The sequence below is a fragment of the Hipposideros armiger genome, unplaced genomic scaffold (assembly GCF_001890085.2).
Source record: "Hipposideros armiger isolate ML-2016 unplaced genomic scaffold, ASM189008v1 scaffold_96, whole genome shotgun sequence".
In the NCBI taxonomy this organism is placed as follows: Eukaryota; Metazoa; Chordata; class Mammalia; order Chiroptera; family Hipposideridae; genus Hipposideros; species Hipposideros armiger.
In genome coordinates, this window is record NW_017731446.1 from 1469749 (window position 1) to 1482304 (window position 12556).

Genomic DNA, 12556 nt, shown 5'->3' on the forward strand with positions numbered 1-12556 from the left:
TATGTGCCTAGAATGGCGTTAATATTTAAAAGTGAGTTGTGTTGAAGGTAAATAATAGGCAGTTTGTAGCTAGGGCGAAATTGTACAGGAGGTACAGGCACAACTGAGAAGCTTGGAAATGCTGCTGCTCTGTGTAAGAGGTGAATCCAGAAGGGGAGGCTGGTGCTTAGCGCCTAGAAAGAGCCCACCAGCGGCTGGTAGAGGAAGGCAGAGAGGCTCTGGGGCCGTGATTCTCAATCTTGGCTGAACATCAAGATCACATGGGGAGCGTTAAACATCCTGATGTCTAGGTTGCGTTCCACAACAGTCTAAGGGTGTGCGACCAGCATAAGACCCACCAGGGACCGGTAAGTGGTTCCCAGAGCTCCCCTGAGCCTCTCAGAAGACAAATGTTGGGCGCCTCCTGTTGGCAGGAGAAGAAGCATGCTCCCACTCTTGGTTGGAACAGCTAAGTGGGCGAAAAGGTTGGCCAGCTTACATAAGCTCTGTTCCATCCAGGCCTCATATTAACCGTTAGCGAGAGGAAGCTATTTAAAGCAGGCGGCTGAGGAGCACCTGGGAGGCCACTAGGTTTGGCGCAGGGCCTCAGGACGCAGGCAGAAGACGACGCTCCAAATTCTGATCCTTCAAGTGTCATCCAGGCCAAACAAAATTAGGAGCAGAAGGCAGCTGCCAGACAACAGGGGGGTGTGGAGGAGACTCTAATTAAAATACTTAATGCACTTGGTGATAGTCCTATTTTTCCTCCCAGCTAAAGTTTTACTCTTCCCCAAGCATTAATCTTCTGCTCATGAAGTTGATGGTCATTCATAATTCATCAATGTATTTCTTCAGCAAATAATCCTGGGCCAGGTCCTATGGAGGGCACTGGGGGATAGTACCAAAAATAATAATAGCTCACATTTAATGAGCGCTGACCCTGTGCCAGGTACAATTCTATGCACTTTGTATATATTAACTCATTTAATCATCACACTATCCTTTGAGGAGTGCCCTTATTTATTACCTCCACTTGACAAGTGAGGAAATGATGCACGGAGAGGTTAAATAACTTGCTCAAGTTCTCACAGTTAGGACATAACTGGTGCATGACTAAGACAGCACTCCTTCCTTTGAGAAGCTCATAGTCTAGTGGGATGACAGAGCTGGGAAACACACACACACACACACACACACACACACACAATTGGGGACTCACAAGAGATGAAGTGCTACCTCTGTGTGGGAGAGGTAAGAGAGGGCAGATAGAGCATTTGATGTCCTGAATTCAAGGTTCAGAGCTCCAAGAAATAACCAGTGTGTCTTCCGGGCAAGGGAAGAAGACCTGGTATTCTCTGTGTTTGCTCCGCCATGAGGCAGGGAGAGGACTGAAGGCACCCTGTGTTTGGCCCCTGCCCTGTTCCTCACATCAGCTTGCTCAAGAGGAACAACTGGTTTTCCAGGTAGTCCAGCCTGGGGCCTGCCCCAGCACACTCCCTTAGTGGGGAAAAGAGAATATGAGAAAGCCTTTCATTGGGAAGGACCAAGGCTTCCTGTGCTGGCTCTACAAGTCACTTACCCTCTCGGAGCCTCAGCTACCCGATGTGTGAATCGGTGACTAACACCCATCTTGCAGGGTCGTCACCTTATTCAGGATATAGCTAGGTGTCAGTGGCAGAGGCTCAGCCTGAGGCTTTTTTTCGTGGAGCGTAGACCTCATCTGAGAAATGATCTGAGGCAGAGATGGCCAGCTGTCCACTGGAGACATGTGCTTCTCTTGCATGGTATGGAGCTGTTGTGGGATGTAGCTGCCCAGCCAGGGACAACATTTCCCAGCCCTCCTTGTATCTGGGAGGGGCCGTGTGCCAATGAAGGTGTGAGAAAATGATGATTGAAAGTGGATGGACTTTCTCCATTCTCTCTTCTTCCATTTCCTGGCTGGACATCAACTCCTGGGTGACCTTGGAGGCACTGAAGATGACAGGGCTTTATTGTTCTGCAATCCCCAAGGGAACGAATGACTCCACCTCCTCCTCCACCCATCGACCAGGAACACCTGCACTTGCCATTACATGTTAGGTTATGGCACCAAAATCTTGGGGTTGGTTTGTTACAGCAACTAGCATTATCTTATTTAATATCGTATCCATGGTTTAATAAGAATAATAACAACAGCTGACCTTTACTGATTGCCTACTGTACATCAGAAACCATGTGACTTGTGTTAGATGCACAATCTCAAACCTCACAACTCTGCGAGGTATAGACTATTGTCATCTCTATTCTATATGGAGGCTGAGAGAGCTTGCCCAAAATTACACATGCCTTCAGTGAGTCCTTCAACAAATATTTATTGAGGGCCTATTATATATCAGTACCATCTGAGGCTGAGGACACAGCAGCAAATGAGAAAAGTTTCTATCTTCATGCAGCTGGCATTCCAGTGAGAGGGGGGCAATCAATAAACACATGCACATATGCATAAGTAATGAGGACAATGAGTGCAGGGCACAGGCACAGAGGGTAATGAGGGTGGGGTGCTGATGAATAGCCAGGAACAGGGTGAGGCAAATGGGGCTCCCAGGGTACAAAAAGGAGGCTGGTGCTTGCACAGTCCTAAGAGTGAGCGTCCCCTTAAATTTTGCACCCCAGTCACCTCGCTTACATCTCCCGGTCCCAGCTCTGGCCTGGGATGTGCTATGTTGATAGTGTAGTCAGGATGAAGTGACATTTGTGCAGAAGCCTGAGGAGGTGAGAGAGACAGGCATTTAGGAATCTGAGAGAAGAGTGTTCCAGGCACAGGACCAGCAGGTGCTGGGGGTGGGGCATGCTCTGCCTGTGACAGCAGGAGCAGGAAGCCATTGTTCCTGCATACCAGGGCCCTGGGGGAAGGTTGTGAGAGATGAGTCTGAGGGGTACAGGGGCCAGGTCATGCAGGGCCCTGTGGGCCAGTGTGAGGACTTTGGTGGGAGCCACGGGAGGGTGCTGAGCAGGTGAGGAATGTGGCCTGACTTTGGTCCAGTAAGATTCCTCTATCTGCATGGGAGGCAGAGGCTGTAGGGGTGGGGTAGGGGCGAGAGAAGAGGCAGGGAGAGCGAGGAGGAGGCTACTGCGGTCATCTAGGTGAGAGATGGTTGGGTAGCGGAGAGGTGAGAAGTGGGCATATTCTAGATCTATTTCAAAGCAAAAGCTGACAAGGCTTGCTGATGGATTGGAAGTAAAGTGTGAGGGAAAGAGAGCAGTCAAAGATGACCTCAAGGTTTTTGGCTGGTGCACCTAGCTGAATGGAGGTGCCCTTTACTCCAGTGGAAGGGCTGTGGAAAAAGCAGGTTTGGGAGCTGAGTCCCCAAGAAAAAAGAACCCATGAGCTCTGTTGAAGGCACAAGGCCAGCCTGGAACATGGCCATGTGCAGCACCGTCTGAGCTCCATCTATACTGTCATTGGCTGCTCTGCTGAGCCCCTGCAAAAGAAAGGGGGCTCAATTCAGCAGTGCAGGGGCTTCGTAGGGGCAACTGACTCCCTCACTCCAGGCGGCTGGGGTGCTCACCCTCCTCTACTGGACAGCAGGAGGGTCTCAGAAGGCATGAAACAAGAACCAGAAAAAACAAGTTGGCTTTGGAAACCTGGGTTCTTACGTGGCCGTATGGCGCCCCCTGGTGGCTGGCTAGGCTTTTCACAGCCCTCTGCTCACCCTGCGTACATACTCCATAGAGTATACAGTGCATTGTGAAAATGAGGTCTCTCTCCTAGGACAGCTCCCCTCCCCAGAGGCAACGACTGTTACAGTCTGTGCTTCCTTCCAGACATTCAACATGCATCCTTTCAACTGATTCTTACTAAGGGTTTACTATGTATGCCAAGCACACAGCATTTTTGCCCTCTGCATCTCTTCTCAACACATAAGTCAGAGGTCAGATCCTGTTCCTTCCCTACTCCCAACTCCCCCTTGACGACCCCCCCCCAACTCAGAGTAAAGGCCAAAGTCCCTACAATAACCATGACCTGCCCTCTCCCTTGAGCTCTCAGATCTCCCTATAACTCCCTCCCTTGCTTCCTCTGTTCTAGCCACATTCCCTTTTTTAACTGTAGTAAAATAGACACAACATAATATTTATCATTTTAACCATTCACAAGAGTACAATTCAGTGGCACTAAATATATTCACAATGTAATGTAACCAGCACCACGATCTATACCTAAAACTTTTTCCCAACCCCCCCAAAAAACTATACCCATTAAACGCCAACTCCCACTCCTCCCCTCCCCCGCAGACCCTGATAATCTCTATTCAACTTTCTGTCCCTATGAACTTGCCTATTCTAGGCACTTCATGTAAGTGGAATCATACAGTATTTGTCCTTCTGCGTCTGGCTTATTTTGCTAAGCATAATAAAAAAGGTACCCACATCATGATTTCCCTCTCCTGCTCAGGGATTTTAATGTTATGCCAAGACAGCTTGTGCTGCTTGGGATGAACTTAAACAATAAGGGGTCAGAAAGAGAGAGACAGAGAGAGCGCCCTAGGGCAGAAGGCAAAGGTGAAGGAGCCACTGTCTGAGAGTCCACCGTTAGACATGGCTTCTGTAGTGCTGGGAAGAAGTGTCTTAATATTATTGCTCTACATGTGAATGAATTTTTCTAAGTTTCTCAGAGGACACATGTTCTTTCCCATGACCATGCCTTTGCATATGCTATTCCCCAGGCCTGGAAAGCCCTTCTTGATCATCTCTAGCTGAGGGCTCTGCTCATGTGTTGCTGCCTCTGGGAAACCTTCCCTGAATTCCCACAGGGGGTTTCATCAGCCTCTCCTTCAATGCCAGAACATCTGCACACATGTGCATCTCTCTCTCTCTCTCTCTTCTCTCCCTCTCCTTCTTCTTTTTTAAAACTAATTGACTTATGAGCTGCTGTGTCCCCTGCCAGCTGAGACCTTCTTGAAGACTGAGACTATCTTGCATGATTCTCTTCACATCCTCTATCTCCATGCCTGATTCATGGTTGGTCCCTGCAAAATGCTAAGAGATGCAGGAAAGCTCAGAGATCAGGCCTTCACAAAGGAAGGAAAAGTGGGGTTGTGAAAATCTCAAGACAATACGACTCTGGGTTCAGCACTTAACAGCTGTATGACCTTGGGTAAGTCACCTAATCTCTGTGCCTCAGATTCCTCATTTACAAAATGAGAACAATATTAGTTTGTACCACATAGGGTTATATGAGGATTTAAATGAGCTAAAACATGTAAAGCACATAGAACAATAATTGGCACATGCAAATCATTCAGTGAATATTAGTCATTATTACTAATATTAAAATAGAATTAATAATAGAGTTGCCCAAAGGATTTAAATAATGAAAGTGCTTTTGATAAACTGTAAAACATATGGGAAAATCTTTGTCATCACTCTTTAAAAATCAATAGAATAGCAGTGGCTGATCCAGCATGATTTCCGAATTAATTTGCAAGCTGCAGGCCACATTGCTTTTGAACAAATGAAATGGTGAATGTGACACTGGCTTTTGTAAATGATAGAATAACAGGCAAAAATCATGATGGTTTAATAAAAGGTTCATCACCTGACTTCATAGTCCTGCTGATAAGTATGTCCAGTTCTGGGACTTATTCAGCTCCAGACATTCAAGGTGTTTTCACTCTTCTGGTTACTGGGCGCCAAGGCAGGGGCTGGCAGTGGGTAAGTAGAGCTGGGACCGTTGCTTTGCTTCTGACAGGTTGGCAAGTCTCTTGTCTGTGCCAATACACAAAGGGGAGTCACTGTCTACTCTTGCCAACCCTGTAAAATTAAAAAAAACAAAACATTTTTTGGCTATCAGATTGAAAAAATAAAAGAGCTTGAAAGTCTTTAGAACCCATTTTATTTGGATGGGAAAACTGAGGCCAGGAGAGGGGAAGGGAACTGTTGAAAGTCACACAGTAAGGTCTCTGGACCCCCTAGCTCACTGCCCTTCCACTGGTGCTTGGGTTGCTCCTACATTTTGCTCCCCATGCTGGAACCTCAATGCTCCCCACACTGGAAGCCCCATGTTCTTAAATGGAAGTTGATGAAGGCCCAGCGCTAGTTGCAAAATCAGGGCTCCAATTCAGAGATGGAGGCCGCTCCCAGCCCCGGACCCACAACCTCCCTCTGCCCCTGGCAACCACCAATATATACTTTGTATCCGTGAGCTCAGTTTTTCTTGTGTTTTTTTTTAAGATTCCACATACTCATATAAGTGAGATCATATGGTATTTGTCTTTCTCTACTTATTTCACTTAGCATAAATGCCTTCAATGTCCTTATGTCCATCCATGTTGCTGCAAATGGCAAGCTTTCATTCTATTTTATGGCTGAATTATATATATATGTATATATATATATATATATGTATATATATATCTCACATCTTTATCCATTTATCAATCAATGGACACAGGTTGTTTCCATGTCTTGGCTATTGTAAACAATACTGCAATGAACATGGGGGGACATACATCTTTTTGAGTTAGTGTTTTCATTTTCATTGGCTGAATGCCCAGAAGTGGAATTGCTGGATCATTTGCTAGTTTTTGTTTTATTTTTTTGAGGAACCTCCATGTTGTTTTTGATAGTGGCTGCACCAATTTACAGTCCCACCAACAGCGCACAAGGGTTCCCTTGTCTCCACATCCTCGCCAATACTTGTCATCTCGTTTTTTTTATAATAGCCATTTTAACTGGTGTGAGGTGATACCTCATGAGGTTTTTTTGGTTGTTGTCTTGTTTTTTGTCCTTGTGGAAGTTATATTGTATGCTGGGTTTCTTCCAGTTTTACTGAAAAATAATTGACATACATCACTGTATATGTTTAAGACATACAGCATGATGGTTTGATTTACATGTTGTGAAATGATTATCACAATGGATTTGGCTAACATCCATCTTTTCATATAGATACAATAAAAAAAATAATAGAGCAAAAAATTTTTTTTCTTGTGATGAGAACTCTTAGGATTTACTCTCTCGACAACTTACCTACGTCATACAGCAGTGTTAGCTATAGCCACCATGTCGCACATTACATCCCTAATACTTACTTATCTTGTAACTTTTGACCACCTTCCTCCAATGCCCCTTCCTCCACCCCTTCACTGTAGTTTTGATTTGCACTTGAAAATGTCCGATTTCCCACAGATCTGACCATGCTGTCCACTCTCTGAATGGACACTCCCTCTCATTACAAGTCTCCACTCTCATGTGGTTTTATTCCGGACCTTGCCACATCCTCCAAGTCTCCTGAATATTCCTTTTATCTCTAGCTCTCAAGAACTTTAACTCAAATTAATTTAGAACTGTAGCTGGGGGTGGGATAGGTGTTAAAGAAGACCCACCCCCAACCCTGCTGGCTAATTCATTGCACACCTTGGTGGAAAGCTAAAGAATTACAGAATAGACAAGCTTCAGTTTTCCCACCTGTACAATGGGGCGGAGAGCAAGGGGCTGGCTTTAACGTTTTGTACGTAAGTTCCCGGGACGTCAAAACGTTGCAAAATTACCGAGCTCACCCCGCTGGTTCTTACAGCGCCTGCGCAGAAGCCGCCGGTCGCCCAGCGCAGTCGGTATCCGTCGCCGCCCGTTTCGCGCCCTGGAAGACTCGGCGCTCCACGGGCGTATGTCAGCCTGTCTTCCGGTTTCGGGGCCGCCACAGGCGCGCCTGCCGAGCGCCAAGTAACCGATGGAGATGGCGGCAGCGGCTGTGTGAAGAATCGTGAAGGCCCAGAGCCCTTGCCAAGGTCTGGAAAGGCCTGCCAGCCCGCGGGAGCGCGGCCGGTCACCGAGGGTTGGACCGGGCCTGAGGGGCGGGGGCGCTGCTCTCTTCAGGCGCGGAGACGAGCGGGCCGTGCCGGTGTGGGATCGGTGTGATTGTGGTGGGTGTGACGTTAGGAGTGGACGAGGGGGCTTTCGGGTCGTGCGGTTCGCGCGTGTGTGCTTGCGTTGAGTGGGCTCTGTTTGGGTGTGTGGTTTCGCGGGGCGTGTGCAGCCGTGTTTGGTTGTGCAGCTGAGAGGCGGGTGGGTGGTCGTCTCCTGGGTGGGTGGTTGTGTTTGGCTCTCTGATTGTGTGAGGTTGAGGCGCTTGGGGTCTGAGTTTGTGTGTTTGTAGCGTTTTGTGTGGCGTCTGTGCGGTGTGTGAAGTTGTCATGTCTGCCCCGTGGGGGTGAGTCTTTCATGTTGTGTGTAGTTTTGCGACGGGTGCATAATCGTGTTGAGTTCGGGGGAGGAGGGTTGTGTGCGGTGGTGAGGCTGTGATGAGGGCGGCTGCGGGACGTGGAGTCTATGCGACATATGGCCGCATTAGCATTCATGCTGGACGTATAGGTGCAGGGTATGGAGGTTTTATGTTTCTTTTTTGCGTGGTTTAGAGTGTGTGAGGGCTTGCATACGTTATGGTCGTGGGGTCTGGCTTGGTGGTTTGTGGTAGATTTCTCTGGTTTGTGGTGTGTATTTTGTTGTATGATCTTAGAGTTCGTTCATTGTGTTTCTTGTAGTTTGTGCCAAGCGCTGTGCTAGACCTTGGGAACAAGGTGGTGGGGAAAACAGACATGGTGCCTGCCCTTACAGAGCTTCCAGTCTTATGTATTCAGTCACTTTATATTCTTGTGACTGTAGATTGAGATCAGTGCTGTGTATGAGAAGAGCAGGGGCTGTCAGATGGGAGAATGCCTCAGGTAAACTGCGTTTCCTTCAGGAAGTGAGGGTGGATTGAGATGTGAAGGGTGTGGGTGTTTGATTTGTGGTTATTAGGAAGGAAGGGGGCTGTCAGAGTTAGGGTGTCAGATGAACCGCTTACTGGGGAGAGAACTGAAACTGCTATTTCAGTGACTATCTGGAAAATATGAGATTTGCTTATATATAATCATTGGGTTTCTTAGCTAGAGAAAAAAACCCAGACTTGGTGTTTCATTTGTTTATTTTCTGGGTCACTGCCACTCCTTGGCTTTGAGGACCAGGCCGTCCCTCCTCAGTGGCCCTCTAGGCAAGTCCATCTAAAGCTGAGGGTCATACATTCCCCTTCGCTCTCTACTGTGGTTGGTGGCCTCAAGCTCTTGGGAAGGGAGACATTTCTCTGCCTTTTGTGGAGTGGTTTTGTCTGTGTTGTCCTTATGACCGGGAGTCTTTCAGAGGTGACATTGGAAGTGACTTTGCCATGGCCCAATAAAGCTGAAAATGTAACTTATTAAGCCCTGAATTGTTTAAGTACGAAATCCTTTTATTTTTGAAGCAGTGAGAACATTAGGCTTCCAGCTCAACTGTCACTTACTGGTTTATAAAATCTAGTAAGTTCATTGAAGAGAAAGTGCTTTACAAGTATGAAACACAAAATAGATTTTTCTTTTTGATCACTAGGTTTCTAATGCTCCTCCTTAGACAGAGGTTGGGATTCTTGTTTTGTTTATTAGGGCAGGCACTATCTCTTCTGTATTGTTGCATTTTTGACACAGGTGTCAAATATGACACAGGTGTTCAATAGATGTGGTTGAATCAATGATCAAAGTGCAGAAAGTAAAAGAAAATCTCCTATTTGTTGATAATTACTTCAGACATTATCCCTGTGATCTACAAATTATGAAGTTGGAACATTTGGAACGAATATTAGAGAGTTGCCTTGGTATTGTGTTTGCTGTTGAAGTTGAATTTTCTTATCTTCAAGAATCTGTACTCCCCACTTTATTGAGCTGCTGTTGTCCAGTGATGTTCTCGTATCTTAGATGGTTTTGTGTTTTGGTCTAAGGATTTGAGAAAGCAGCTTGTGTTCTCAGACTTGTACTGAACAAACATTAAGTACCTTTGTTGGATTGTGAGAAGAACAAAGAAAATTCTCAATTGCTGCTAATTTGCCTGATTGGCTTTTTCCCCCCTTCTTCTTTCCTTTCTCAAGGCTTCTCCTACTCCAGTGAGGAAACCTCATCCAGGGCCATGGTACCACTTCTCCATCATCTGTGTGCTGCTTGGCTAAGCTAAATGCTGCGGGAGACTTGGTCTTGTGTGAAGGAATCAAGCTGACTCTTGGAATGAGGCCCCTGCCTTGTGGGGGTTGAGAGGGACCCTGCCATGGCATCTCTGGATGACCCAGGAGAAGTGAGGGAGGGCTTCCTCTGCCCTTTGTGCCTGAAGGACCTGCAGTCTTTCTATCAGCTTCAGTCACATTATGAGGAAGAGCACTCCGGGGAAGACCGTGATGTCAAAGGGCAAATTAAAAGTAAGAGGCGAGGAGTTTGCTTATCCTATGCTGTCAGTGGGAGCTTTAACTCAAAGGGTAGTTTTCATCAGCTTCCATGTTGCCACTGGAACATGATAATAACAATCATAAGTTAATAATAATAGCCACAAACATATATCTAGTGCTTACCATGTGCCAGGCTTTGTTCACAGTCTACCCATGTATTAATTTCATTTAATGCTCACAATAGTGAGGGTTTCAGACACAGAGAAATTAGATAACCTGCCTAAAGTCACACAATGAGGCAGAGCCAATGAGGCTTTGAACCTAACAAATGTAATTATTGTGCTCTGCTGACTGAATTATCTAATTGCTTGCCTATGAGGGTTTTGCTATGAAAGTGGAGGCACATTGTTGACTCATTTACTTGTTACAAATTCATGCCTTGCTGCCATCCTTCTTTTCTCAACTAGACCTTGTCCTCTGCAGCTCAGGAAAAGGAAGGTCATAGTTGAAAAGCAAAGAGAAACAACCCAAAAAGTTAAAACTTGGTATTTGAGCTTCTAAGGGCTCAGGTCTTGGAGAGTTGCTGAAAGAATTTTTCAAAGTAATTTTGAATAAATAGTGTTCATTTCCTGAACTTCAGATTCTAACCCCTGACTCTGATGCCACTGCTCCGGAACTCACTTTTTAGTGATTCTGCTAACCTTATAGCTGTAGCGTTTCTGAAGGCAATGAAACTAAAAAGATCTGGGTGCCGTATTCACAAATCTTTGTTGGGTGGGAGAGAAAGAAATGATCATCTATTCTTAAGGGTACTTTGGCCTCTACACTTGTGCGTCACATGCACCCTGTAATCAAATAGTCATGCTCTATGTCACATTTTTCAGTTCAGAAGAAAAGAGTTGCTGAAAGCATTAACATTTATAACCTCTTTTCAAAAGCATGACAAAGTAAAACAGTTTCAAAACCTTGAGGACTGTGATGACCAGGTAGGTTCTGGCTGGAGCAGACCCGTAACTATAGGGAGCTCCCCCACCCCCACACAAAAAAATGTTTTTTGCACTTTATAGTTTTTGAGTTCTTTCACATACAAGATTTGATTTGATTCACCCTGCATAAGGTGATTGGTCCCATCTTACAGAGAAAAAGTAAGGCTCAGAAAAGTTGAATAACTTATTCAAGGTCACACTGGAATTGGGTTCAAGAAGTAGGCCTTGAACCCAGTTCTTCTATCACCTCTAAGACTTTCCACAAGACATCACTGATGATTTGAGGCCCTGTATTCCAATTGCAGCATGTACTGCAGCTGGAAAACAAACAAACTAATTATCTGAGTTTCCTTTGGACAACTGATGGGCCTCCATGATTTTCAGTGAGTGTCTAGTGTTAGCTGAGCTGGGTCATATACTCTGATATCCCTAAGACTTTGAGGCCAGTGGGTACAGAGGTTATAGAATGTCCTGATTCCTGTGATAACCCTTTTATTAGAGGAAAAATGTTTAAGGTTATTTAGGGACTAATAGACATGGGCATCTATATAGAGAATACCAAATAAAGTGGAAATTTTGTTCCTTGTAAAAGAAGCTTGAAAGTATTCACTTGTTTTTCTCCCTCCATTTTTCCCAAATCTCTACCTCAGAAGAACTAAATTGAGTTAAACATTCTTTAGTTGGGAAGGAATTATTGATTATGTTGTAGTTTTCTGTATTTCAGAATCACAAAAGTAAAGTTTTAAAGATTGACATCAAAGATTTTTGAGAAAGTCCTTTGAAAAGCAGATCACCTCTCCATTTGGTCTTTTGATTCTGAGAAATTTTCTGGCATTGCTAGTTTAGGCGAGTGAAATATTAAAACCAAAAGAACAAGCCTTGGTTTCAAGTTTTGGAGGCAGTTTAAAAAAGAAACGGATCCCACATATGAGGGCCAGTGACACTGCCCTCTACAGCTAAGATGCTGAACAACAGCTCAACCTGGAGCTGGGCTGCCATGAGTTGCTGGCGATGGCGTAGGCTGCAGCCCGTGCTGCAGTGGGTTGCCATGGGCTACCGTGTGTAGCCAGCAGCCAGCGTGAGCGGCCAGCAGCCGCAGTGAGCGGCCGTCCAGAAGCCGGTGACTGATCTGCCTCGCCTAGGAAGAGCGCAATGATGTTGCCAACTTGAGCCAGTGAAGCAACATCCTCCACAACTAGACTGAAGAACAAAAGGACAGCAACTTCTCTGTTCCCCTTTCCCCAATTCCCCAGTGCTGTTCCCATCCCCCAATTCCCCAATAAAAATCTTTAAAAAAGAAAATATAAACTTGACATTACTAAAAAGTGGTCAGTGGGTTTGAGTTGTCATGGTTCAGCTTCAGTTTAGCACATCTAAAGTACGTAAAAGAAAA

General features: G+C 45.6%; 1 protein-coding gene and 1 long non-coding RNA gene across 4 annotated transcripts in view; one reads left to right on the forward strand and one right to left on the reverse strand.

The window, feature by feature from the left end:
- LOC109384567 (uncharacterized) lies at positions 1 to 7509 on the reverse strand. 2 transcript variants are annotated; one of them, XR_002124429.1, is made up of 3 exons: positions 7426 to 7509; positions 5555 to 5769; positions 1 to 669 (listed from the first exon to the last, which is right to left on the reverse strand). It is a non-coding gene; the product is annotated as an uncharacterized LOC109384567 (long non-coding RNA). The 2 variants fall into 2 exon arrangements; XR_002124430.1 differs by lacking the exon at positions 1 to 669 and adding an exon at positions 1892 to 1950.
- Positions 7466 to 12556, forward strand: part of RBSN (rabenosyn, RAB effector) — a 23230-nt gene continuing 18139 nt past the window's right edge. The window contains exons 1-2 of one of the 2 annotated variants that reach the window (XM_019646031.1): positions 7466 to 7745; positions 9890 to 10210. In XM_019646031.1, coding sequence (XP_019501576.1) covers positions 10063 to 10210 — 148 coding nt within the window. In that variant the 5' untranslated portion in view covers positions 7466 to 7745; positions 9890 to 10062. The other variant, XM_019646032.1, reaches the window with a different exon arrangement.